The 26,479-nt window shown below is 42.9% G+C and overlaps 1 protein-coding gene across 2 annotated transcripts in view; it reads left to right on the plus strand.

The window, feature by feature from the left end:
• The window catches only part of cadps2 (Ca++-dependent secretion activator 2), a 238,848-nt gene that overhangs the window by 75,189 nt on the left and 137,180 nt on the right, over positions 1 to 26,479 (plus strand). Inside the window, exons 8-12 of one of the 2 annotated variants that reach the window (XM_056281255.1) lie at positions 899 to 1,038; positions 14,582 to 14,648; positions 17,496 to 17,604; positions 18,744 to 18,920; positions 20,477 to 20,498. In XM_056281255.1, the coding sequence (XP_056137230.1) occupies positions 899 to 1,038; positions 14,582 to 14,648; positions 17,496 to 17,604; positions 18,744 to 18,920; positions 20,477 to 20,498 (515 nt within the window). Of the gene's footprint in view, positions 1 to 898; positions 1,039 to 14,581; positions 14,649 to 17,495; positions 17,605 to 18,743; positions 18,945 to 20,476; positions 20,499 to 26,479 lie in introns of both variants that reach the window. The other variant, XM_056281254.1, reaches the window with a different exon arrangement.

Genomic DNA, 26,479 nt, shown 5'->3' on the forward strand with positions numbered 1-26,479 from the left:
TATAAGGAGACACCCTCACCGATTTGATCATCTCTGAATCTATATTTAAGTATGTATGTGTATGTGCATGCTTATAGTTGTTAAATTCATACAAATCAGCATTGTCTTTAGTCAACCAGGTTTCAGTTAGCCCTGTTACATTAAAAGAGAAGTCGAGGTTGGCCAAACAAAGGCATAAAGTATCATAGTTTTTTAGCAGGCTGCGAGCATTAATATGAAGAAGGGAAAAGTCCCTCTTCATTTTTTGGAGGTCAACAGAGGATTTAAAGTAGTTCTCATGGTAGTAATCAGATATGCCAAAAGAATCTTGTTTCAGTTGAGCAAAACAGTTTGTGTCAGGGTCAGTATTATATAAAATGTTCCATGTTGAGGAGTCCCGAAATTCACTATATCTGATTGTTGGAAGGTAACAACAAGATAGCCCCCCTCGGTTGAGAGTAAAGCTGTCACCATCTTACAATGCTGTGATTGCAACTATTCCCCAACCCTCTGACTAATACTCAGGGCCATCGAAACTGTAGTTAATAGGCACACCCATATTTGATCATGAGACTGGTCGTTTGTTTCGGTCATTATACATCTGTCGCCATCTTACAGTGTTGTGATTGCAACAATCCCCAATCCTCTGTGGCTAGTACACATGATCAATGATCACACCCATATTTGCATATGAAACTGGTTGTTGGTTTCGGTCATTAGGCAACTATATTGTACTGTATTGTTTATAAGGGTGGGGACACCTGCAGTCAGGTGAGACTGAAGAGGATATTTAGATGAGTAATGAAACGTATCTCTCAATAAACGTTGTGTCCAGATGAACTGATTCAACCCTCTTTGATTTTCATACTTGGATTATTGAGCATGCATCAAGGACGCTTTTCTGTCTTCTGTCCACCAGGTGGTGTTGAATCCCACCACCAATGGGTCCAAACAGGCCGAGCTCCACAGGATGGTAGTGCCCAAAAACAGCCAGGACACCGAGCTCCGCATCAAACTTGCCGTACGCATGGACAAACCCCCCAACATGAAGTATTGTGGGTAAGCACAGCCAATGTAGACACTCTTTGTTTGGTTAAGTTAGACATTTTTTAAAATATTTTATTCTTTATCCCCGTGGGGAAATTCTGCTCTGCATTTAACCCGTCCTAGATGTGTAGCTAGGAGCAGTGGGCAGCCACTGTGCAGCACCCAGGGAACAATTTATTTGGTTATATAGCGAAAGGCATGAGCGCAAGTCCATGAATACTGGGATGGCATGCAGCGCTTTACCTGTGCCCCCATCCATAGGCCTAGTGGTTGTGTCAGGAAGGGCATCCGACGTAACATTTTCCCAAATCAGTATGCGGATTGACAAGACCATACTGGATCAGTTGAGGCCCAGGTTAACAACGGCCACCATTGGTGCTGTGCCCTCACAGGGTACCGATGGAAACTGTACAATCTGCTGTGGCGACCCCTGATAAACAGGGAACAAGCTGAAAGAAGAAGAAGACAGCATTTGGTTATAGTCCCCCACACACTGCGGGATATCAGCAACCATAAGGCCATTTCAGATTAAATTTTCCTGACATGAGCAAATCGGCGGTGAACGGTGGTCTGCTGTGTTGTTGTTCAGTGTGACAGAGCTAAAGACGGTCAACAAAGAGCCACTGTATTCTCCAACCAAGTTCTCCAAGAGCCCGAAAATATCAGCCACCATTGTGTTGTGGCCAGTGAAGTGTGGTGAGGTCAGTGGCTGGTTAGGCAGTGGGCATTCACCAATCCAAATGACATCCTAATGTTTTATAACAATCTGGTCCTTCTTCATTCTTTCAACTGCCACAGAATTCTAGAATATTATGCCCCCCTGGCTGAACTACATTCCAAATGAAAACCTAAACAAAAATATTGTCAAAATATATATGAAGTACTTTTTTATTGTTTTACATGGTTTTTGATAGTCAACTCAGATTGATTCTACCAACCCGGCCCCAGCTTCATGAAGTGCTATGACCTCCTCTATAACATCCTTTTGAAAAGATTTAAATGTTATAGATATCTGGCATTTATTTGTTTATTTTTTTTTGGGGGGGGGGTTCCCACTTTTTCTCCCCAATTGTACCCGTCCAATTACCCCACTCTTCTGAGCCGTCCTGGTCGCTGCTCCACCCCCTCTGTCAATCTGGGGAGGGCTGCAGACTGCCACATGCCTCCTCCGATACATGTGGAGTCACCAGCCACTTCTTTTCACCTGACAGTGAGGAGTTTCACCAGGGGGACGTAGCACATGGGAGCATCGCACTATTCCCTTACCCCCCGAACAGGCACCCCCGACTGACCAGAGGAGGTGCTAGTGCAGCGACCAGGACACATACCTACATCCGGCTCCCCACCCACAGACACGGCCAACTGTGTCTGTAGGGACGCTCGACCAAGCCGGAGGTAACACGGGGATTCGAACTGGCGATCCCTGTGTTGGTAGGCAATGGAATAGACTGCTACGCTACCTGGACACCCAGTTGACACCCTTCTATAAATCAGTCTTGCAATCATTGCATTGCAGCTCTTCAGTTTCCACCAAGCACCCGTTATGACAGCAGGGGTGTGGATTTTTAAGGAGCCATTGATTTGTAATTTTTTTTCATTTATATTTATTGGAATTTTGCATTTTGCAGCTCACTAAAACAGCATATGAAATACATCCAGTATTTTCCCCATTCCTCCCCTGCTCCCTAACATGTCTCCAACCCCCCCCACCACCCACCCACCCCACCATCCTCCGAAATGACATCAAGTACAAGTAAATATGCGACAGACATACAACGACCTCATTTACATAAACGCAGACAAGGGAAAAAAATTAAACTCATTTTTATCTTTTTAAACTGATTCTTAATTAGATTACTACAGTTCTGCTCCAACCAAGAAAGAATTAGGTTATGAACTATCCCAGTCGTTATTTGGGTTAGGTTATCGTAGTAGGAGATTGTGGGTTAATCAGAATCAGAATACTTTTTTCATAATAGTGTTTATTACATCATATATCCAGGAGATGGCACCTTTGAGACTAGTATTAAATTCTAAAAGAACATATAAGGGGGTACTTGGAGGTTTCTCTGGGAAAGGGTGATAGCCTTTTTGTACAAAGTGCCTAATCTGAAGGTACCGAAAAAAAATGGGAGCGTAGCAGAACATACTTTTCTGACAGTTGTTCAAATGATGCAAATACTCCCATTTCTATATAAATCTTTAACAACTCAAATGCCGTTCCCATGCCAGGCCCGAAAAACCAGGTCTGACATAGAGGAGGGTGAAAAGATGATTTGCAAAAATAGGGGCCTGAAGTGAAGTGTTCTGCAACCCAAAATGTTTGCGAAACTATACCCAGATCTTTAATGTATGGGTAACTACAGGATTTTCAAAGGAGCCAGCACTAAGTGGTAAAGGGGTCAAGATTAAGGATGGGAGGTTGAATTTAAAAGATTCCAATTTTACCCAAACTGGAGGTTCTGCACCATCCCTGACCCACATTATGATATTTTTGATATTGCTAGCCCAATAATAGTGAAGAAAGTGAGGCATGGCCATACCTCCTAACTTTTTGGGCCTTTGTAGAAATGACTTACGAATATGTGGGGTTTTGCCGTCCCATATAAATGCAGTGAGGATTTGGTCCATTGATAAAAAATTTTTTTAGGAATACAAATCGGAATACTTTGGAACAAACAGAGAAATTTAGGAAAAATATTCATCTTAGTTAGGTTAATCCGGCCAGCTAGTGGTAGAGGTAAGGCACGCCAGTGGTGTATGTCCTGCTTGCACAGCTCAATTAGAGGTGTGAAATTTAATTTAAATAGCATATGAAAGAAGCAAGGTACCATCACCCTGAGATATTTAAAGTGGGATGTCACTCTCTTGAATGGAAATGCTGTAGCCAGGATATTGAGGGCCACTGGGTTTACAGGATAAAGTTAACTTTTTTGTAAGTTCAACTTGTAGCCTGAGAACCTTCCAAATTGTTCCAAAATAGACAGAGCATGTGATAGCAAAGATGATGGGTTGGCAATATATAAAAGGAGGTCATCAGCATAAAGAGATGATTTGTGCATGGTCTCGGGTTATCCCTTCTTTTTTTTTCCTTTTGTTATTTATTTCTGATTTTTCCCTTTTTCTCCCAATTTAGTGGCCAGTCGCTCTCTATTCTACTTCAAATACCCATCCTCGTGTAAGCATTCAGCAACTGCATCTCTCTGGCCGGCATTCTCGAAGGAGATGCCCCGCCACTTCCATGTCAAGGCGAATCCAGGCCGAACCACTGCTTTTTCCGACACACACAGAGACGCATTCATGTGACGAACACAAGCCAACTCCGCCCCCCTCCCGAAGACAGCATTGCCAATTATTGCTGCTTCATCGAATCCGGCCATAGTCGTATCTGGCGAGACCGAGGCACGAAGCCCGGTCCCCAGTGGGCAACTGCATCGACACAAAGCCGATGCTTAGACCGCTACACTGGGTTATCCCTTCTAAGGCCTGGCACTGACATAGAGAGCAGCAAGTGGTTCAATGGCGAGTGTGAAGAGCAGGGGGCTCATAGAGCAACCCTGTCTGGTGGATCTGTATAACAGGAAATATCTTGAATGTAAGTCATTTGTATGGATAGAAACTAAGGGGGATGCGTATAATAGTTTAACCCATTATATATTGTCATTACCAAATCCAAAATTTCCCATAGTCCTAAATAAATGTTCCCACTCCACCCGATCAAAAGCCTTCTCAGCGTCTAAGGATATCACAAGCTCAGGAACATTCGACCGAGTGTGAGCGTAGATAATATCAAAGAGCCTACGAATATTAAAGTAGGAATGCCCATTACTAATAAAGCTGGTTTGGTCAGGCAGTACCAGATCAGGAAGAACATTCTTGAGCCGCCTAGCAAGGGACTTAGCAAGGACTTTATAATCCACATTTAGAACAGAAATTGGTCTGTGCGATTCCCACAGCAGAGGGTCCTTGCCCTTTTTATGCAGGAGACAAATAGAGGCCTGTTTCGGGGAGATTCCCATTTGAAAATGATTTAATAAACAGACAATAATAATGGTGATAACTCCTTTGCAATTTCTTAAAAAAATCCCCTGGGAATCCATCTGGTCCTGGGGATTTACCAGATTGCATACTTTTGATGGCTTCTGAGACCTCCTCCAATGTCAAGGGGCAATCAAGATCACCTTTCTGAGAGTTATTAAGGGTTGGTAAGATGAAATTCTCAAAAAAAAAAAAAAAAAGAGAGAGACTGATTAAGAAACATCATTGTCATATTCAGATGAGTATAAATTAGCATAGAACGCCACAAAGGCATCATTAATCCCCTTGTGGTCTGTGGTCACAGAGTCCGAGGCGGTCTTAATTTGGGATATTTTGCGCGAAGCTGCCATATGGTGGACTTGGTGAGCAAGAAACCTGCCTACTTTGCCACCGAATTCATAAAATGTATGCTTAGATTTTAATAGCAATTGTTCCGCTGTTGAGGTAGAGGCCAAACCAAATTCTGTCTGCAGACGAATTCGCTTTTTGTATAATTCTGGGGAAGGAGTCAAAGCATATTGGCTGTCTAGTGAAATTTCAGCTGTGAGCCCTTTTAATTTGGCCACTTTTTTTTTTTTTTTTTGGTATTATGCATAGCCAATAATTTGTCCACATAAGTATGCTTTTAGTGCCTCCCATCTGGTGCTATGGGATATTTCCAGTGATGCATTGGTCTCTATAAAAAGTGATATTTGTGTTTGGATGTATTTCACAAAAGTACCATCAGAAAGAAGGAGAGGGTTCAGGCACCATGGTACATCAGGGAAGTCTAATTCAAAGGACAGAGGGTTGTGATCAGAAATCACGATGCTATGATAGGTGGGAGAACTAGAAAAAGGCAGAAGTTTTACATCTAAAATAAAGTAGTCAATTCTAGAGAAAGTATGGTGAACGGGCGAAAAGAAGAAAAAAACCCGACCTGTAGAGAAATGTAATCGCCACGGCTTTACCATTCCATATTGTGTAATGAAATTATTAATAGCTGTAGCCATTTTAGTTAGGGGTGCAGGTTTGGATGAAGATCTATCGAGTTTGGGGCAGAGGACACAGTTGAAGTCACCCCCAATAGCCAGGTGATGATTATTAATAGAAGAAAAAAAGGAATTAATAAAAGCACAGTCATCATAGTTGGGAGCATATACACCGGCAAGGACAACCCGCTTACTGAAAAGCTGTCCTGTGACAATAACAAATCTGCCATTTGGGTCTGTGATTATTTTGTCACTTTCAAAAGAAATACTTTTGTGTACAAGAATAGCTGTGCCTCTGGCCTTAGAATCAAACTTGGAATTAATACTTTCCCTACCCAGCTTCTCTGGATCTTTAAAACATCTGCCCTATCTAAGTGTGTCTCTTGAAGGAAGGCTACTCCTACCCCCGGTTGATCCAGATGTGCCAGCATTTTATTCCCCTTCACAGACTGATTTAGAGATTTCACATTCCAAGAAATAAAATTGACCTCCCACTATTCCTTTTTTTTTAATAAATTTATTTCTGATTTTTTCCCTTTTTTCTCCCAATTTAGTGGCCAATTGATCCCTATTTTAGTTCAAACACCCACCCTCGTATTGCATGCGTTCGCCAACTGCATCTCTCCGGCCGGCAGTCTCGAAGGAAAGCGCCTCCCCACTTTCGTGACAAGGCGAATCCAAGCCGAACCACTGTTTTTCCGACACACACAGAGACGCATTCACATGACAAACACAAGCCGACTCCGCCCCCCTCCCGAAGACAGCGTTGCCAATGATTGCTGCTTCATCGAGTCCGGCCATAGTCGGATCTGACGAGACCGGGGCGCGAACCCAAGTCCCCAGTGGGCAACTGCATCGACACCAAGCCGATGCTTAGACCGCTACGCCACCGCGGACTGACCTCCCACTATTCCTAACCATGCTCATGATTTCCTAGGTTGCATTGTAAAATACCAGGGTACAGAATACGATGAAGTACAAGAAAAGTTACAATAAAAAGGATGAGTGTAAATAACAGCAATAGAATGACAAAAGGGGATCTTGGAAGAAACGAGATACAAACAAAAAAAAAATCAAAACAAGAGATTGATGAGAGATCTACCCCCACCCCCACACTTACCCTAACCGAGTGCACAAAACCCCAGAGAGCATGTGTGCAAAAAAGGTACATCGCCAATTAACAACATGTGCACCTTACCTCTCCTCGCTTAACAGAGGATTCATAAAACATGTCTTTTTTTTTTCTTACCAAGTGTGGTTAGTTTGTGCGATACTTGTTTCCTATGTTGTTTACTCTTAACTTAAATTTTTTGGCACTTTTACACTGCCTTATCCTGACATACGCCATCTGGCAAACAATAACCAACAATAGGTGTAAGTCAAATAAAAGAACAACAAAAAGCAGATACTCTGATCTTATGCCTTTAAGCATAAGGAAATATGAGGCAGGTAACCGATGCTGCGTAGCAATAATATCACCAACCGGTCTAATACCACATACCATCATCCTCTATCCTTTCCCGGTCTAATACCACATACCACCATCCTCAATCCTTTCCCGGTCTAATGCCACATACCATCATCCTCAACCTTGACCAGTCTAATACCACATACCATCATCCTCTATCCTTTCCCAGTCGAATACCACATACCATCATCCTCAGTCCTTTCCCAGTCTAATACCACATACCATCATCCTCAACCTTTCCCGGTCTAATACCACATACCATCATCCTCAGTCCTTTCCCAGTCTAATACCACATACCATCATCCTCAATCCTTTCCCAGTCTAATACCACATACCATCATCCTCACTCCTTTCCCAGTCTAATACCACATACCATCATCCTCAATCCTTTCCCAGTCTAATACCACATACCATCATCCTCAACCTTTCCCAGTCTAATACCACATACCATCATCCTCAGTCCTTTCCCAGTCTAATACCACATACCATCATCCTCTATCCTTTCCCAGTCGAATACCACATACCATCATCCTCAGTCCTTTCCCAGTCGAATACCACATATCATCATCCTCAGTCCTTTCCCAGTCTAATACCACATACCATCATCCTCAACCTTTCCCGGTCTAATACCACATACCATCATCCTCAGTCCTTTCCCAGTCTAATACCACATACCATCATCCTCAATCCTTTCCCAGTCTAATACCACATACCATCATCCTCAGTCCTTCCCCAGTCTAATACCACATACCATCATCCTCAGTCCTTCCCCAGTCTGATACCACATACCATCATCCTCCATCCTCAGTCCTTTACCGGTCTAATACCACGTAGCATCATCCTCACACCTTTCCCAGTCTAATACCACATACCAACATCCTCAGTCCTTTCCCAGTCTAATACCACATACCATCATCCTCAACCTTTCCCGGTCTGATACCACATACCATCATCCTCAGTCCTTTACTGGTCTAATACCATGTAGCATCATCCTCACACCTTTCCCAGTCTAATACCACATACCATCATCCTCAACCTTTCCCAGTCTGATACCACATACCATCATCCTCAACCTTTCCCGGTCTGATACCACATACCATCATCCTCAGTCCTTTCCCAGTCTAATGCCACGTAGCATCATCCTCACACGTTTCCCAGTCTAATACCGCATACCATCCTCCTCAGTCCTTCTCCAGTCTAATACCACATACCATCATCCTCAATCCTTTCCCAGTCTCATACCACATACCATCATCCTCAGTCCTTTCCCGGAATGTTTTTTCCTCCTTGAGTAGAATCTTGGTCTTAACAAAAGCAGTCACCTCCATCAGTGTTTCAAATACATGCTTGTCCCATGGAAAACAAGCCGCAGTTCTGCTGGATGTACAAGGGAGTATTTCACTCCTGCCTCCCGAAGTTGTTTCTTCACCAGGAGGAATGCAGTGCTCTTGTGTAATAAATCAGCACTGAGGTCGGGGTAGAAACTGATCTTTTTTCCTCGATACGTCAGCTGTTCTCTCTCCCATGACATCCGCAGAATCTGCTCCACCATAGCCCGCGGAGGACCTGTCGACACCGGCGGTCTCAGGGTCCGGTGAGCGCGGTCCACACCACAGGTGGTCAAGTAAAGATGTCCTTCCCAAAAACTTCGGTCAGGAACGTTTCCATGAAGACAGAGGGGTGGTTTCCTTCAATTTTCTCCTCTAGTCCAGTCACCCTAATGCTGTTCATCCTCAAGAAGTATTCTAGAGTATCCAGCTTGGTTTGTAGTTTGGTGTTCTCTGCCTTCAGAGCCGTATGCGACTTTTCAAGCGCTGTGACTCTCCCGTCCACGTTTGTCAGAGGTTTCAATGTCCGCCATTTCTTTGACATGTGCAGAGACAATAGTTTGGAGGACTGATACTGAAGAACGTAACTGCTAATATTTCCTCCTCCACTACCGCCACGTTAGCTTTGATACCCTCTCTCAATTCCTTTAGTATCTGTGTCAGGTCTTAGCTAGCCGTGTCAGCCATTAGCCTGCTTGCACATGGTTTAGGTGGTGAGGTCTGCTTGGGCTTGTTAGTGTTTTTAACCCTGCCACTTTTGGTAGACATTGTTAAGGTCAAACAGTGATCGTGACAATAATAATACTGTTGGTTATAACATGACATAGGTTTAAGTAAAAAAAAAAAAAGAAGCGCATTTTAAAGGAATAAATTACGTATATAGAAGATGAGGAGAGCTTTGGAAAGATGTCCTCACTCCGCCATGACCCTGAAGTCCCTCCATTTTTTGGTAATGTTTTAATCAATTCCCAGGTCTTGTTGTCTGTCAGCCTGCAGTCCAGCTTCCGTGAGGCTCATTGTGCCAAGCTGGGACATCGCATGAAAACAACTGTTCTGTTGAATATCTTGCAGCGTAGACAGGAATCAAGTCTTTTAGACTGTTGCACATATTGGTGTAGGAGGTCTGTGTCCTTGCCAGGGCACCTTGGAGTGTTTGCTGAGAACCATACTCTGTCTCATCAGTAGTATGATGAATGTGAGTATGTATTTCCCTCTCTGACTGTCTCTGCTGGTGTTGGAGAGTGGCTGGAGGAGGATAGTTTTCCATCTTTCAGAACTCCAGAGTTGGGAGAATTTGAGAATATGGGTTAGAAAGCAGCTTACTATTCCTGTGTTAAAGTGTTACCCCTACTCTAAGGCAGGAATAAAGGCACTGAAGTGGACTGGGTTTTTTGGCCCAGGTTCTTCCCCAAAAAGACGTTAGCAGTTCCTGTACAAGCTCCTCATAGACAAATGGACGGGAGACCTCCAGTGGAGGATTGTACATGGGACTATAGCTACAAACGGATATTGATTGATTGATTGATTGATTGATTGATTTTTCATTTCGAACATGCTAAAATAACAAAATAAAACACACAGGCAGGAATACAAGAACAAATGGAAATAACAGTGAACATATTTTGCAAACTCTCTGTAACAACACAAGTAATAACTAGACCATGTTCGAAAAGGGCATAGGATGAAGTGAACAACTTTTCTGCTCCTACCCCTTTCTTATACTTTAATAATCAAATCAAACCAAAACAAAACTTTCAAGACAAAACAAAAGTGGAAAAAAGAAAAGAAATGCCAATGCATAGAGATCAAAATAAACAAAACAGTACAAGTCAAACAAGGCACCTTACATGTCACGTATCATGTCCTGTTATTCCAGTCCACCACTTTGTTCATCCGTCCTATAGCTATTCAACATGTTATTTTTAAAGAGTTGTTTAAACTTACTTATTGATGTACACATCTTCATTTCTTTTGTACAGTTCCATAGATTGACTCCTTTGATGGGTATACAATGAAGTTTTGCATTTGTCCTCACTAGTTGTTTTTTGAATATACTACATATTCCTCTGAGATCGTGTTTACTTTCCCTCCTTTGGAACAACTTGAGGACACTGTTTGGTAACTGCTGATTTTTTACCCTGTACATGATTTGAATTGTTTTGAAGTCAACCAGATCCTTAAATTTTACTGCTTTCAGTTTGATAAAGAGTGGGTTGTAGGCTCTCTGTAAGTGGTTTTGTTTACAATTCTTATGGCTCTTTTTTAAGGACGAAGAGAGGATGTGTGTTTGTTTTGTATGTGTTCCCCCACATCTCCACACAGGAGGTGATGTATAGACGTATGAAGGAGCAGTACAAGGTGTACAGTGCTGGTTGATGCAGGAGATCTTTGGCTTTATATAGTATTGCAATTGACTTTGATATTTTTGCTTTAATATACTTTATATGTGGTTTCCAACATAATGTATTGTCTATTATTACTCCAAGAAATTTGATTTCCGACACTTTTTCGATTTTTACATCATTTATCATGAGCTTCTTGTTTGAGTTTGTTGACCGATTCCTAAGTATTATGAATTTCATTTTGCTTACATTTAGTGTTAGTTTATTTGAATCAAACCAACTCTTTAGTTTCTTCAATTCATTTCCTACTGTATCCAAAAGTTGTTCCAAGTTGTCCCCACTGCAAAGTAGGTTTATGTCACCTGCAAATAAAATTATTTTTAGTGCTTTTGAAACCTCACATATATTATTAATGTACAAAATAAACGACATTGGCCCCAACACTGAGCCTTGAGGAACTCCACACGTAACCATCATTAATTGTGATTTATAATTATTAATTTGCACATATTGGTTCTTAGTATTTAGGTAACTGGATAGCCAAGAAAGAGCTACTCCTCTGATTCCATATTTTTGTAGTTTTATTAATAATAAGTCATGGTCAACCGTATCAAATGCTTTTTTTTTTTAGATCTAAGAATACTCCTACAGCATATTCTTTTCTAGAAAGAAAGAATATGCTGTAGGATATCTGGGGCACCTGGATCCTAGCATAGGGGAGGGATGTCCTTTCTGTCCTAGCAGGGAGTCATTACAGCACCTTTCATCTTGTGTCCTACACTTCAGGGTTTATTTAGTCATCTAGTTTCATGGTTTCAGGGCCAAGCGGAAAATTTTATCTTTTGAACATTTTATTTATGGTCCATGATTTTCAGCTGCAAAAAAAGTCTGCATGTGCTCGTTAACAGAGTCTGGAAAACCAGAAAGAACCAGATTCACAGGGGCAGGGCCTCGTGATGACAGCAGTGATGGCTGCACAACTCATAGTGGAGCTTGAGTACTATAAACTGACAGGCAATCCAGATGGTTTTATGAACATCTGGGGAGTTGGGGAGGTGTTGTGTTCTGTTGTTGAGGGCTTGTTGTTTAACATTTTTGAATTATTTTCGGTTTTATTTGGTTTTGTTTTGTATTTTTTTGCTTTGTTCACTACTTTTTTCAGAGCAGGCGCTATGGTTTGGATCGTGTGAGTAAATTGTAAATAAAGGTCAGTACCATTTTACAATGAGACTACCCTGAAAAGGTTTATGGATGGTTTATAACTAGTTTATGGATTAGGTTGTGAACACTTTATAATTCTTAATAAGTTGGTATAACACATTAGATAAAAAGGATAACCTTGACCTGTGGCTTGCCAAATAGTGAGCCCACATTTATCTGTTAAGCCTCGGAGTTCATTGGTTACTTAACTAGCAACATCTGAGATTTGAAAGGATAGATAAATAAAAAGGCAGCAGTAACTTGATCTTGCCAAATAGTGAGCCCACATTGATATATGAAAACTGTATTATAACTTGTTTATTTGTGATTTATAAAGTGTGTATAACCTAATTAATAAACTAAGTATAAACCATTTATAAATCTTTTATAAGGGTAGTCTTATGTAAAGTGGTACATAAAAAATTAAAATTCAAAAATTCTCTCCCTATCTCACTCTCCTCTCTCCCTCTGGCTCTCTCTGGCTCTCTCCATCTCTCGCTCTTTCTCCCATTCTGTCTTTCTCTCCATCTCTCTCTCCCTCTTTCTCCCACTCTCTCTTTCTCTCACTCGCTTCCCCTCCCTCTGTCCATCTCTCACTCTCTGAGCCTTTGTTCTGATGAACGAGAGGCAGTAGTTTTATTAACTGTCCACAAGGGGTCAGTATTGGTTCCTCCATAAAACCCGCTGTCTTGGTCTCTGTGGGTTCTTGACTGACTGTCAGTATTCAGTTTCTTTCGGATGTTGCTGACCTGCAATACCAACTGACATCCTCTGTCATCTCTAAACCAGTCTGAAGACCTTATGAATCGCACCGTGTCTGTGTGAAGTGCATCACTGCACAGTGAAGCCTTTACCAGTTGGAGACAAACTGAGGTGGAATTGATTGTTTTCACAGGGAGTTTGACACTGATTTAGGTTTTGGGGGAGGTTGTGGGCTATCTGGTGACTGAGTGTGAAAACGAGCTGCAGTTGTGATGGGTTAAGAAACTTGAAATAAACTCTCTTTATGTCTTCCGGTCAAAAGATTTGTTTAGCCAAACGTTGATGCTCAGTTAAACGTTTGATTCCATCAAATAGATTGATGATAGTCAGCAACACCCGTGAATCACTTCCGTTTGTTGTGAAAGGAAATATAGGGAGCATATTTGATTATTTCTACCAGTTTCAGATTTCACACAGACAGCGTCTAAGTCAGGTAGTTCTGTCTTCGTGTGTTTCAGTGACTGGGCTTAATGGACTCTGGTTGCCACCGTCTTCTACGGAACTCTGTTTGTTTTTATTCATACTGCTTTCGAGGGTGTTTATGAGTTTCAGATGTCAGTACTGTATGTTTTGTACCCTCCTCTCTGAGCTGTCAGAGAAGTCAGACTCTCTATTTTCCTGCGTTTTGTTTCGATTGAGCCTGAACACTGGATCTTACTATAGTTACAATAGGTTAAAAAAATAGCAGCCAGCAGCGGACTCCTCCAGGCTCGTGAAATGCAGAGCAGCAAGGCGAAGGCTGAAAAATGCCTGCAGTGAATGAGGGCCATTGGAGGGCCAAGGCTGCGGTCAATGCCCCCCCCCCCTCCACTGTGTAGCTCTGAATTGACAGAAGGTGTTGGAGAACCAACACCAAATGATTTTCACAAGTGGCTGATTACTGCTGCCACATGTTAACCCAACTCCTGGAGAATGGCCCAGATTCCCTCAGCCGAACTACATCCAGGCACGCTCCAACCTTGACTGGAGGCTTTTCTTAAGGGCAGCCGGCAGGCCTGAAGAAAGGGGTCTCGCCATCCATTGATTTTCCTCACTTGCACTTGCCAATATCCCACGCTTTGGGAGGCCTGAGGAGCTGGGCCATTGATTGAGAGGCCTCTTTGGTCTGTCTTTCCATTTTCTCTGGGAACTGAAGACCTCCTTCAATGGGATCCTGTCTGTGTCATGGCCTCTCTGTTGAGCTCTGGGCTGCCATTCATTCCTGTCTGTCTTCACACTTTATAAATGGAATATTCTGGCCGCTGCAGTTTGCTGGAGGTCATTGTGAACTTTAAAGTACTTTAACAGAGAACGATAATGGTTTTGCATAAAAAACATTTGATTTAAGGTTTTAAATCATTTATTGGAGCTTGTGTATGATGATGGATTTGTTTTGATAGTTTTATTTGGTTTTGTTTAAACTCAGATGAGAGTTCATTCAGCACCCATGAAACGTCTGTTTTGCAGGTATCTCTACGCGCTGGGACAGCAAGTGTGGAAACGCTGGAAAAGAAGATATTTTGTTCTTGTCCAGGTAAAAGACTGAAGAAGGTGGCATCCAAATTCTATTTTCCTTTCCTTTTTTTACTCTTCTCCATGTTGTCAAGCAAATTAGGAAGTGTGATTTATGAGAAGAGCTGATAGTAGGATGGATGTGGACAGTGTGGACCATGTTTGGAGATGGTTGTTCATGTCATTGATGAGTACTCCACGTTATTTTATGGTTATGAAGAGATGCTTTGTGTCAGTATGGTATTAGCTGAAAAATAATATTTTGTGACTTACACAAAATTCAAAATCGCAGACAATAGAAAAAGGTGGAACATCTGTCACAGTTGATGTTGCAGGTTCTTGAGGACCCCTAATGGAGTTCTACCTCCAAATGCAGTAAGCAAGGTAGTAAAGAGGACTAGAAAGCCACTGCTGTATTTGCTTATGAGGCTAAACAGTGTCTGTACCTGCTGTAATGGCTTTTCAGCACATCTTCTGTCTGAAGCCAACACTATATACAGTCAAGGTCAAAATTATTAGCCCTCAAGGAACTATGGCAAATTTCCCGAAAATTCTGCCCAATGTTTGCGTCATTCATAAAACTTTACATAGTAAAAAATTCATCAATGTTAAGGCCCCTATTTGGTACATTTTGGAATGTAAAATAAATCTTCAGGTTTGCTTTATAACAAATGGAGTGAAAATTGAAGTGGTCAAATTTATTAGCCCCATGTGGTTTTTTGCTTTCAAAACACGCCTGAGCAATCAGTCAGCTTTCAAACCACACCTGAGCAATCAATCAGCATTGAACTTTACTTAAGGGACTCCAATGAACAGGGCTAGTAGCACTTGAACACCTGATTGAGAGAGACTACTCTTAAATTCTTGGTAAGAAGTAATTTCATCATGCCAAAAAGTAAAGAAATCAGTCTGGAACTGAGAAAGAAGATAGTGGATGCTCATCTTAAGGGGGAAGGCTATACTGCGATTTCCAAGCGTTTCACAGTGTCTAGAACAGCTGTGCATTGCATCATTGCAAAGCACAAGGAGACAAATTCTGTTAGAAACAAACCTGGCGTGGTCGAAAGTGCAAGATTTCAAAAACTTTGGAGAGGAAAATAGTCAGAGATGTCAACAACAGTCCACGGATCTCTGCCAAGATGATTGTTGCTGAACTGGCCTCTTCTGAACTTGATGTTTCAAGGAAGACTGTTGTGAGGGCTCTTCATCGTGGTGGGCTTCGAGGTCATCATCCAAGAAAAAACTCCATTGCTCACACAGCGGCACATCAAAGCCAGACTGAAGTTTGCCCGTGAACATTTGAAACATGGGCACGAGTTTTGAAAGTCTGTCCTTTGGTCTGATGAGACTAAACTTGAGCTGTTTGGGCACATGGATGTTGCTTTTGTTTGGCGAAGGAAGGGAGAGGCCTTCAACCCTAAAAACACAGTTGCCACAGTTAAACATGGTGGTGGGAGCATAATGCTGTGGGGCTGTTTTGCTGCTTCAGGCACAGGGAACCTTGTTGGGGTTCATGGGATCATGAAGAAAGAAGATTATGTTGGCATTTTGAAGGCTAATGTAAAGAAATCTGCTGCCAGTCTAGCTTTAGGTCACTGCTGGGTCTTCCAGCAAGACAGTGACCTGAAGCATACATCCAAGTTGGTCCAAAACTTTTTGAAGGACACCAAAATCCAGGTCCTGGAGTGGCCCTCTCAGAGTCCAGATCTCAATCCTATTGAGAATCTGTGGCGGGAGCTCAAGGTTAATGTCCATGCTGGAAAACCACGCAATTTGGATGAGCTGGAACAATTTGCCATGGAAGAATGGGCTAAGATCCTTCAAGAGACATGTGCCAACCTAGTTAGGAACTACCATAAGAGGTTGTTGTCAGCTTTGAGTCAAAAAGGTTACACTATTGACTATTAATTGTCAGAGGGCTAATAATTTTGGCCTTGTCATTTTTGTTTTTTCTTGTTTCAATTCAGCACATCAGTAAAATATCTTAATCAAGCTTAGTGGAGATTTTGTCTTTGTTCTTTTGGAAGCAATTAAACTATAAACACTTTTGGTTATGGTCATTTCCATGGAAAAGTTAAGGGTTTTGTTTGATTTCATAAAGGGGGCTAATAATTTTGACCTCAACTGTAAATTTATTATAAAGTCTCTTTATTAGCTTAATTTTCTTTTTCTTTTATAACCATTCAGATTCCTCATTCACTGATCCTCCTGTAAATCTGTTTAAAAGTCTTCTCTTAGTCAACTAGCACACACCATCCATTATCATAAACGTGTTCACCACAGGGTGACCTCTGACCCCTGACTACCTCACAAGAGCTTGTTTGTAATATTGGCAATTTTGGATTTAAAGCCTGACAATTCACTTGAAAACAATGTCTGTTTTCTATCTCTGTTGTGTTAAAGACGAGTTAATCCATGAACACCACATCCTGCAGACGGCAGCAGTGTGTGTTAAGGATGGCTAGTGTCTGGTAGGACTTTACCAGGAAAAATGACAGGGTGCAGCCAGATGAGGAAGAAGAAGGCAGGTAGTGTTGCATTAGAAGAAGTGAAGGTGTTGTGTCTACCAGCAGATATGACAGAACAAGCTGGCAGAAGACCTTTACCAACACATAGCACTACATCAATAAGTACAACTCAGGTTCTACCAGGTTTTATGTTTGTTTCTGACACAACAGCCCTGCTGACTCATTCATGTGGAATGGAGCTCAGACACTCACCTCACCAACACCTAGGTAGAGACACACTGGTCCAGTAACACCAGCAGATTCAGGACTGTGGCTTTAAAGTGGATTCCCCTGTGTTATGTGTGTATAAATACATTGTAAGTCTGCAAGATGACAAACATTGAATGAATTGGGTGTTTCAGGTAAGCCAGTACACCTTCGCCATGTGCAGCTACAGAGAGAAGAGGGCCGAGCCTCAGGACATAATGCAGCTGGAGGGCTACACCGTGGACTACTGCGACCCACAACCCGGTACCCCACTCAGAACCACATCATAAAAAAATCTTTATTACGCATACCAGACAGAACTATAAAACACCTTCAATAACCCCGGCACCCCACACGGCCACACCAATCAAATTGATGGTTGACTGTCGGATGTTGGGACAGTTTTCAGATCCAAGCTGGGAGCACTGGTTTACTACTGTGGTCTTGTTAAGAAACACAGGCTTGCTGCCCTGTAACATCCTGTTCACGTCCTTACATATTGTCAGTTTGATGGAGACCGGCTTTACACAATGTTCACCTTCATAGCAACACAACAGTGCAAAAAGTCTAGTGTTAAATTCTATGAGGCTCGGAGCACATGTTGGATGAAAATGCTTTTCCAACAGCAAGTCAAATATTTACTTCCCAAAAATTAGTACATTTTGGAGGGAGTTATTTTTACATTAAAGAAAGAAAAATAGCTAAACAGAAAAGTACGTGATACCCAGCTTACAAATATCTTACCAACATTAAACTTTCCATTATGAAAAATGCAGTAAGAATTTTTTAATGAGTTATATATTGGGGAGAGACATTATTTAGAAGTTGATATCATATCTATCTACTTCCTACTTCCTGTTACAGTGACGATGTGTTTGTAGTGTCACTACCCATTCCGTGCCAGCTGCCCGATCTGTTCTGCACATGTACAAAAGTCAGTGCATGCACAGAATTTGACCTCTTTCCCTGACCCTAACCTTAACACTACTGCTCAGGTGCTGACACATGTAAAATGTGTCATGACATGTAACACAGAGTTTGGAAAAATCTGACGTGACTCTCATCCGTCAGCCATTTGACCCGATGGCCACAACGGGCACTAGTCCATTACTGTCTGTCAAGTTATAGTCTTGGAATGAATGACTTGTCCATCAAACTGACAGTACATAAAGATGTGAAGCCCACGTATGGTGGAAGAAAGGCTCGAGCATATGGCTCAGGAGTTAATGACATCATCAACATGAAATATGCATGAAATTACTTTTAGAAATTAAAAATAGGATTTCTGAGATAGTTGCAGTTGTCCAGAGGACCTTGGACTTGATCTGCCAGTCTCTCTGTCTCCCTCTCACATTTCTGACTGTTTTATATCTATTTATTTTTCCTGTTTCTCTATGGATCAGGTTTGCAGGGCGGCCAGGTCTTCTTCAATGCAGTGAAGGAGGGCGATCTGGTGGTGTTCGCCAGTGATGATGATCAGGACCGCATGATGTGGATCCAGGCCATGTACCGCGCCACGGGACAGTCCTACAAACCGATTCCTCCCAGTCACAACAAGACGGCAAACTGCCGAGGAGCCAGTCAGAAAACAGTGGCCCCCATCAGTAGGTTTCCTCACAGGAGTCAATTCATATTCTGTCAGAGCACAGTAGTATAAAATTTGAAGATGTGACATTGCTAAAACTTTAGCTTCCTCCATTTACTCTTGATAGCTATTGCCCTCTCAAAGGTCAACACGGTCAAAGCAGTTCTTTTACTGGCCAACGAATTTATGTGTCAAATTTTACCAAACCTGAAGTGGTCATGAAGGCATCAAGCTGAATTTGCCTCGCAACAGCAAGCGAAATTGCTTATCATGAAGAATCTATTGATTTGAAATGAATTTGATCTGAAATTCTGCGTTGACCAATGCTGGTGTGACTGCAGCCTAACAAAAAGACAAAGCCATGCAGGATGCAGCAGAACTCAAAAGGACAGCAGAACTCAGGACACAGCAGAGCTCAGAAGACACAGCAGAACTCGGAAGACACAGCAGAACCCAGAAGACAGCAGAACTCAGAAGACAGCAGAACTCAGAAGACACAACAAATCTCAGAAGACACAGCAGAACTCGGAAGACACAGCAGAACTCAGACGACACAGAAGAACTCAAAGGACACAACAGAATACAGAAGACAGCAAAACTCAGGACACAGCAGAACTCAGAAGACACAGCAGAACTCATAGGACACAGCAGAAATCAGAAGACAGCAGAACTCAGAGGACACCAGCCGTCCTGCGCATGTGAGGCTGCACTGATCAGAGAAGCTCAGTGTTTTTTATTAGAATATTATATAATATCACTGTGATAATCTTATAGGAAATTTTACACCATGTTTTACATATACACTATATGTAAAAAAGTATTGGGACACCTGGCCATTACACCTACAGGAGCTTTTATGACATCTCATTCTAAATCCATAGGCATTAATATGGAGTTGGTCCCCCCTTTGCAGCTATAACAGCTTCAACTCTTCTGGGAAGGCTTTCCACAAGATTTTGGAGTGTGTCTGTGGCAATTTTTCCCAATTCATGCAGAAGAACATTTGTGAAGGTAAGGCACTGATGTTGGACGAGAAGACCTGGCTCGCAATCTCCGTTCCAGTTCATCCCAAAGGTGTTCGATGGGGTTGACTTCAGGGCTCTGTGCAGGCCAGTCACGTTCTTCCACACCAAACTCACCCAACCATGTCTTAATGGACCTTGCTTTGTGCACTGGGGCACAGTCATGCTGGAACAGAAAAGTGCCTCCCCAAACTGTTCCCACAAAGTTGGAAGCATAGAATTGTCCAAAATGTCTTGGTATGCTGAAGCATTAAGATTCCCTTCACTGGAACTAAGGGGCCTAGCCTAACCCCTGAAAAACAACCCCATACCATCATCCCTCCTCCACCAAACTTTACAGTTGGCACAATGCAGTCAGGCAGGTAACGTTCTCCTGGCATCCGCCAAACCCAGACTCGTCCATCAGACTGCCAGACAAAGAAGCGTGATTCATCCCTCCACAGAACCCGTTTCCACTGCTCCAGAGTCCAGTGGCAGCGTGCTATACACCACTCCACCCGACGCTTGGCATTGTGCTTGGTGATGTAAGGCTTGCATGCAGCTGCTCAGCTATGGAAACCCATTCCATGAAGCTCCCGGCGCACAGTTTTTGTGCTGATGTTAATGCCAGAGGAAGTTTGGAACTCTGCAGTTATTGAGTCAGCAGAGCGTTTGCAACTTTTACGCACTATGCGCCTCAGCACTCGTTGACCCCGCTGTGCGACTTGACATGGTCTGCCACTTCCTGGCTGAGTTGCTGTTGTTCCGAAATGCTTCCACTCTTCAATAATACCACTTACAGTTGACCGTGGAATATCCAGCAGGGAAGAAATTTCACCAACTGACTTACTGCAAAGGTGGCATCCTATGACAGCACCACGCTTGAATTCACTGAGCTCTTCAGAACGACCCATTCTTTCACACGTTTGTAAACGCAGACTGCATGGCTAGCTGCTGGATTTATACACCTGTGGCAATGGGTCTGAATGAAACACCTGAATTCAATGATTAAGAGGTGTGTCCCAATACTTTTGTCCATATATACACTACCGTTCAAAAGTTTGGGATCACCCAAACAATTTTGTGTTTTCCATGAAAAGTCACACTTATTCACCACCATATGTTGTGAAATGAATAGAAAATAGAGTCAAGACATTGACAAGGTTAGAAATAATGATTTGTATTTGAAATAAGATTTTTTTTACATCAAACTTTGCTTTCGTCAAAGAATCCTCCATTTGCAGCAATTACAGCATTGCAGACCTTTGGCATTCTAGCTGTTAATTTGTTGAGGTAATCTGGAGAAATTGCACCCCACGCTTCCAGAAGCAGCTCCCACAAGTTGGATTGGTTGGATGGGCACTTCTTGCGTACCATACGGTCAAGCTGCTCCCACAACAGCTCAATGGGGTTCAGATCTGGTGACTGCGCTGGCCACTCCATTACCGATAGAATACCAGCTGCCTGCTTCTGCTCTAAATAGTTCTTGCACAATTTGGAGGTGTGTTTAGGGTCATTGTCCTGTTGTAGGATGAAATTGGCTCCAATCAAGCGCTGTCCACTGGGTATGGCATGGCGTTGCAAAATGGAGTGATAGCCTTCCTTATTCAGAATCCCTTTTACCCTGTACAAATCTCCCACCTTACCAGCACCAAAGCAACCCCAGACCATCACATTACCTCCACCATGCTTAACAGATGGCGTCAGGCATTCTTCCAGCATCTTTTCATTTGTTCTGCGTCTCACAAACGTTCTTCTTTGTGATCCAAACACCTCAAACTTGGATTCATCCGTCCACAACACTTTTTTCCAGTCTTCCTCTGTCCAATGTCTGTGTTCTTTTGCCCATCTTAATCTTTTTCTTTTATTGGTCAGTCTCAGATATGGCTTTTTCTTTGCCACTCTGCCCTGAAGCCCAGAATCCCGCAGCCGCCTCTTCACTGTAGATGTTGACACTGGTGTTTTGCGGGTACTATTTAATGAAGATGCCAGTTGGGGACCTGTGAGGCGTCAGTTTCTCAAACTAGAGACTCTAATGTACTTATCTTCTTGCTCAGTTGTGCAACGCGGCCTCCCACTTCTTTTTCTACTCTGGTTAGAGCCTGTTTGTGCTGTCCTCTGAAGGGAGTAGTACACACCGGTGTAGGAAATCTTCAATTTCTTAGCAATTTCTCGCATGGAATAGCCTTCATTTCTAAGAACAAGAATAGACTGTCGAGTTTCAGATGAAAGTTCTCTTTTTCTGGCCATTTTGAGCGTTTAATTGACCCCACAAATGTGATGCTCCAGAAACTCAATCTGCTCAAAGGAAGGTCAGTTTTGTAGCTTCTGTAACGAGCTAAACTGTTTTCAGATGTGTGAACATGATTGCACAAGGGTTTTCTAATCATCAATTAGCCTTCTGAGCCAATGAGCAAACACATTGTACCATTAGAACACTGGAGTGACAGTTGCTTGAAATGGGCCTCTATACACCTATGTAGATATTGCACCAAAAACCAGACATTTGCAGCTAGAATAGTCATTTACCACATTAGCAATGTATAGAGTGTATTTCTTTAAAGTTAAGACTAGTTTAAAGTTATCTTCATTGAACAGTACAGTGCTTTTCCTTCAAAAATATGGACATTTCAATGTGATCCCAAACTTTTGAACGGTAGTGTATATATATATATATATATATATATATATATATATATACACATAGATCTGTCAGGATATCTGATGAGTCCATGTTTAAGAATCTAATTGATGTTCATCACGAACTGTTTGGTAAAGTGTAATATTAAACCAAACCTAGTTTTCAAATACCACTCCCTCAGATATTTCACACCTCATTTTGTGAAACATTTTAGGTAACAATAGATTGTCATCATTAACTTATACAGCAGAATTGTGCATCCTGATGTGACAATATGCGAGTGTGTCCAGATACAATTAATACCATCGAAAGGGAGTAAATGGAAAGAGAGAATTACGTCTGTCGGTAGTTGGATTGGTGTGAGTGTTTTGAGGACGGCGGGAGAGAGTCTCTCAGGTTTCGGCGTTGATCTCCGGCTGCTGAGTGTGTGCCAACACACTCCTGCCTCCCATCAGTGTGGAGCGGAGGCTACGTGCACATCCGTGCGTTCCCTCTCCCCTCCCAGTTTAAACCGTCTGCTGTGTTAAGTGCGTGCGGTGGGTCTTGTGGGTGTCAGTGGGCTCGGCTGTCTGGAAGATGGCTGTTGTACCACTGGCCGCACACTGAGCTGTGATTACAGCCTGTTCTGTAATTTCAGCATCATGCGAGCCACCTCATCATGGCTGTTTGTTAGTGGTAATGGAACAGATAGAACACTTAATAGCGAGAGGTGCTGACATTCGGTTTGTTGGGAAATTGAAGGCGTTCCTGAAATAGCTCTTTAGCGGGTGCTAAGTGCCATTCTGTTTTTCTTTGTGTGGATGGAAGACGCTGACAGGAACCGCCGTTTGCTCTAATGAGCATGTCGATGAACTTGTGTCTTCATCTGCACCCTGAGGCATTTCTGCTGTCGCACATTGCAGTGTTTAATGAGACTAATCACTGCATGTGTACATACTGGCAAGTACAGACGCATTCTCTCTCACTCACACCCACATACCAAGAGCATAAATACAGTCGTTTAATCATCATGGTACACGGCTTTATCATATTTACTTGTCTTTCTATAACTTTAACCTTGCACTCTCTCTTTGGGCTGCACCACACACACACACACACTGCCACCACATTAACATTATACTCAATACGTTGTGCTTCATTAGAACTGATGTTGATGAAGATTTGTACACTAAAACCTCAGTAAACGTGTTGTGGAGTTGCTCTGAACTGGTTGTCTTAAGAGGTAGACCACAGGTTCTCTTCGTCTTTCTGCATGAGAAGCATCTGACAGAACAGGATGGATGGGCAGCTCTGCGTGTTGACAACACACCAGCAGACCAGCAGGCATACATGATGAGGACACACTACATACATGTTACATACATGTCACATACATTTGGGCGGCACGGTGGCGCAGTGGTTAGCGCTGTCGCCTCACAGCAAGAAGGTTTGTCCTGGGTTTGAACCCCAGGGTTGTCCACCCTTGTGGGTCGTTCCAGGTCGTCTCTGTGTGGAGTTTGCATGTTCTCCCTGTGTCTACGATGGGTTTTCTCTGGGTGCTCCAGTTTCCCCCACCATCAGAAAGACATGCATGTCAGGGTTAAAACTACTGTCTGTGCCCCTGACCGAGGCATGGCAAGAAGAACTGGAGTTGGACCCTGGGCACTGCATGATGGCTGCCCACTGCTCCTAGCTACACAGCTAGGAGGGCTTAAATGCAGAGTGTAATTTCCCTGCAGGGATAATTAAAAGTATATTTAAAAACGTCATATACATGTACATACACGAACATACATGTTACATACATGAACATACATGTTACACATGTGATAGATACGTGTTACATGCACAAACATACATGAACATACATGTTACATACGTGTTGCATACATTAACATGCCACACCAACACAACGGACCCGTACCTGTGATTCAGTGTGGTAGGTTGTGTCCAGTGGTCACATCTCCCTTCTTAAACCAGTGTTGGTCCACGATGTCTTCCACAGCCAGATGAGTGTCACACACAACAGAGAAGAAAGCGTCTGGTTCAGCCTGAAGAGAAAACAGGTTAAAAAGTCTGTATTTAAGTAGAAGGTAAACAAAGGAGGGGGCAGGAGTTGAGGAGGCAGAAGAGGAATGAAGTACATGTTGACTTGAGATAAAAGTAAAACCAGTAGCGTTGAGTAGAATAAAGCAGGCCTTTATAGTGACGAAGTTTAAAAAGCTTTGACCTTCATCGATTATCAAAATACAGTACACAACGGTGCCAAACTGAATGTTGAGAAGACCCTCTGTTAATTTCTCAGGTATTTTTACAAGTATCTGTGTTTGTCCTCTAGCCAGTCTGCAGCGCTTTACAAGTGGACCTAGAACTAAATGCTGATGGTGCAGACAGCTCTGGCTGCAGCACAGTACAAACTACAGGCTTACAAATCCAGAACACAGAAATGAACTACTTGCATTCAGCCCATATTACCTGAACAGTATTCAGACTACACTTTGAGGAGAGTACTTTTAGAATGCTTCCCTCCTGATCGTTGTCGGCTCTCCGGATGGGACGTTCACGTGAAACTACATGGAAATTGAAATGTGAATGGCAGCAAACTGTCCTTTAAAGGGTTAGCTAACACGGTCTGCAAGTCAGCAAGGGTTAGCTAACACGGTCTGCAAGTCAGCAAGGGTTAGCTAACACGGTGCGTAAGTCAGCAAGGGTTAGGTAACACAGTCCGAAAGTCAGCAAGGGTTAGGTAACACGTTCTGCAAGTCAGCAGTGGTTAGCTAACACGTTCTGCAAGTCAGCAAGGGTTAGGTAACACGGTCCGCAAGTCAGCAAGGGTTAGCTAACACGGTCTTCAACTCAGCAAGGGTTAGCTAACACGGTCTGCACGTCAGCAAGCGTTAGCTACCATGGTCCACAAGTCAGCAAGGGTTAGCTAACACAGTCGGCAAGTCAGCAAGGGTTAGCTAACACGTTCTGCAAGTCAGCAAGGGTTAGGTAACACGGTCCGCAAGTCAGCAAGGGTTAGCTAACACGGTCTTCAAATCAGCAAGGGTTAGCTAACACGGTCTGCAAGTCAGCAAGGGTTAGCTAACACGGTCTGCGAGTCAGCAAGCGTTAGCTACCATGGTCTGCAAGTCAGCAAGGGTTAGCTAACACGGCCTGTAAGTCAGCAAGGGTTAGCTAACACGGCCTGTAAGTCAGCAAGGGTTAGCTAACACGGTCTGCAAGTCAGCAAGGGTTAGCTAACACGGCCTGTAAGTCAGCAAGGGTTAGCTAACACGGTCTGCAAGTCAGCGAGCGTTAGCTACCATGGTCTGCAAGTCAGCAAGGGTTAGCTAACACGGCCTGTAAGTCAGCAAGGGTTAGCTATCATGGTCTGCAAGTCAGCAAGGGTTAGGTAAAACGGCCTGTAAGTCAGCAAGGGTTCGCTAACACGGCATCTAAGTCAGCAAGGGTTAGCTAACACGGCCTGTAAGTCAGCAAGAGTTAGCTAACACGGTCTGCAAGTCAGCAAGGGTTAGCTAACACGGCCTGTAAGTCAGCAAGGGTTAGCTAACACGGTGTGCAAGTCAGGGAGTGTTAGCTACCATGGTCTCCAAGTCAGTAAATACAAATGGAAATGGACATGTACTGTAAGAGCTCTACTCTGTGCTCTGTAGTTCTTGTGGTGTTTTTTTTAAAATTTATTTTTAGTTTTTCTCCTTATCCCACCCGATTAACCCAATGGCATATGGCTGGAACTCTTGTCGAAAAACTCCCCTGACTCGCGTTTCCACAGGAAGGAGATAGTCGTAACACCAGCTTCCTTCAAACTCGTGTCGGCTGCTCTCGCTAGTTTACACGCTGAAGCCTCCTCGCATGGATTGCATCACCTTCAGGCTGCGAAGGAGGCGTAGGGAGAACGCTTTTAGTTGCTTGGCTGCAGGCGCCCGG

The sequence above is a fragment of the Lampris incognitus genome, chromosome 6, assembly GCF_029633865.1.
Source record: "Lampris incognitus isolate fLamInc1 chromosome 6, fLamInc1.hap2, whole genome shotgun sequence".
NCBI lineage: Eukaryota > Metazoa > Chordata > Actinopteri > Lampriformes > Lampridae > Lampris > Lampris incognitus.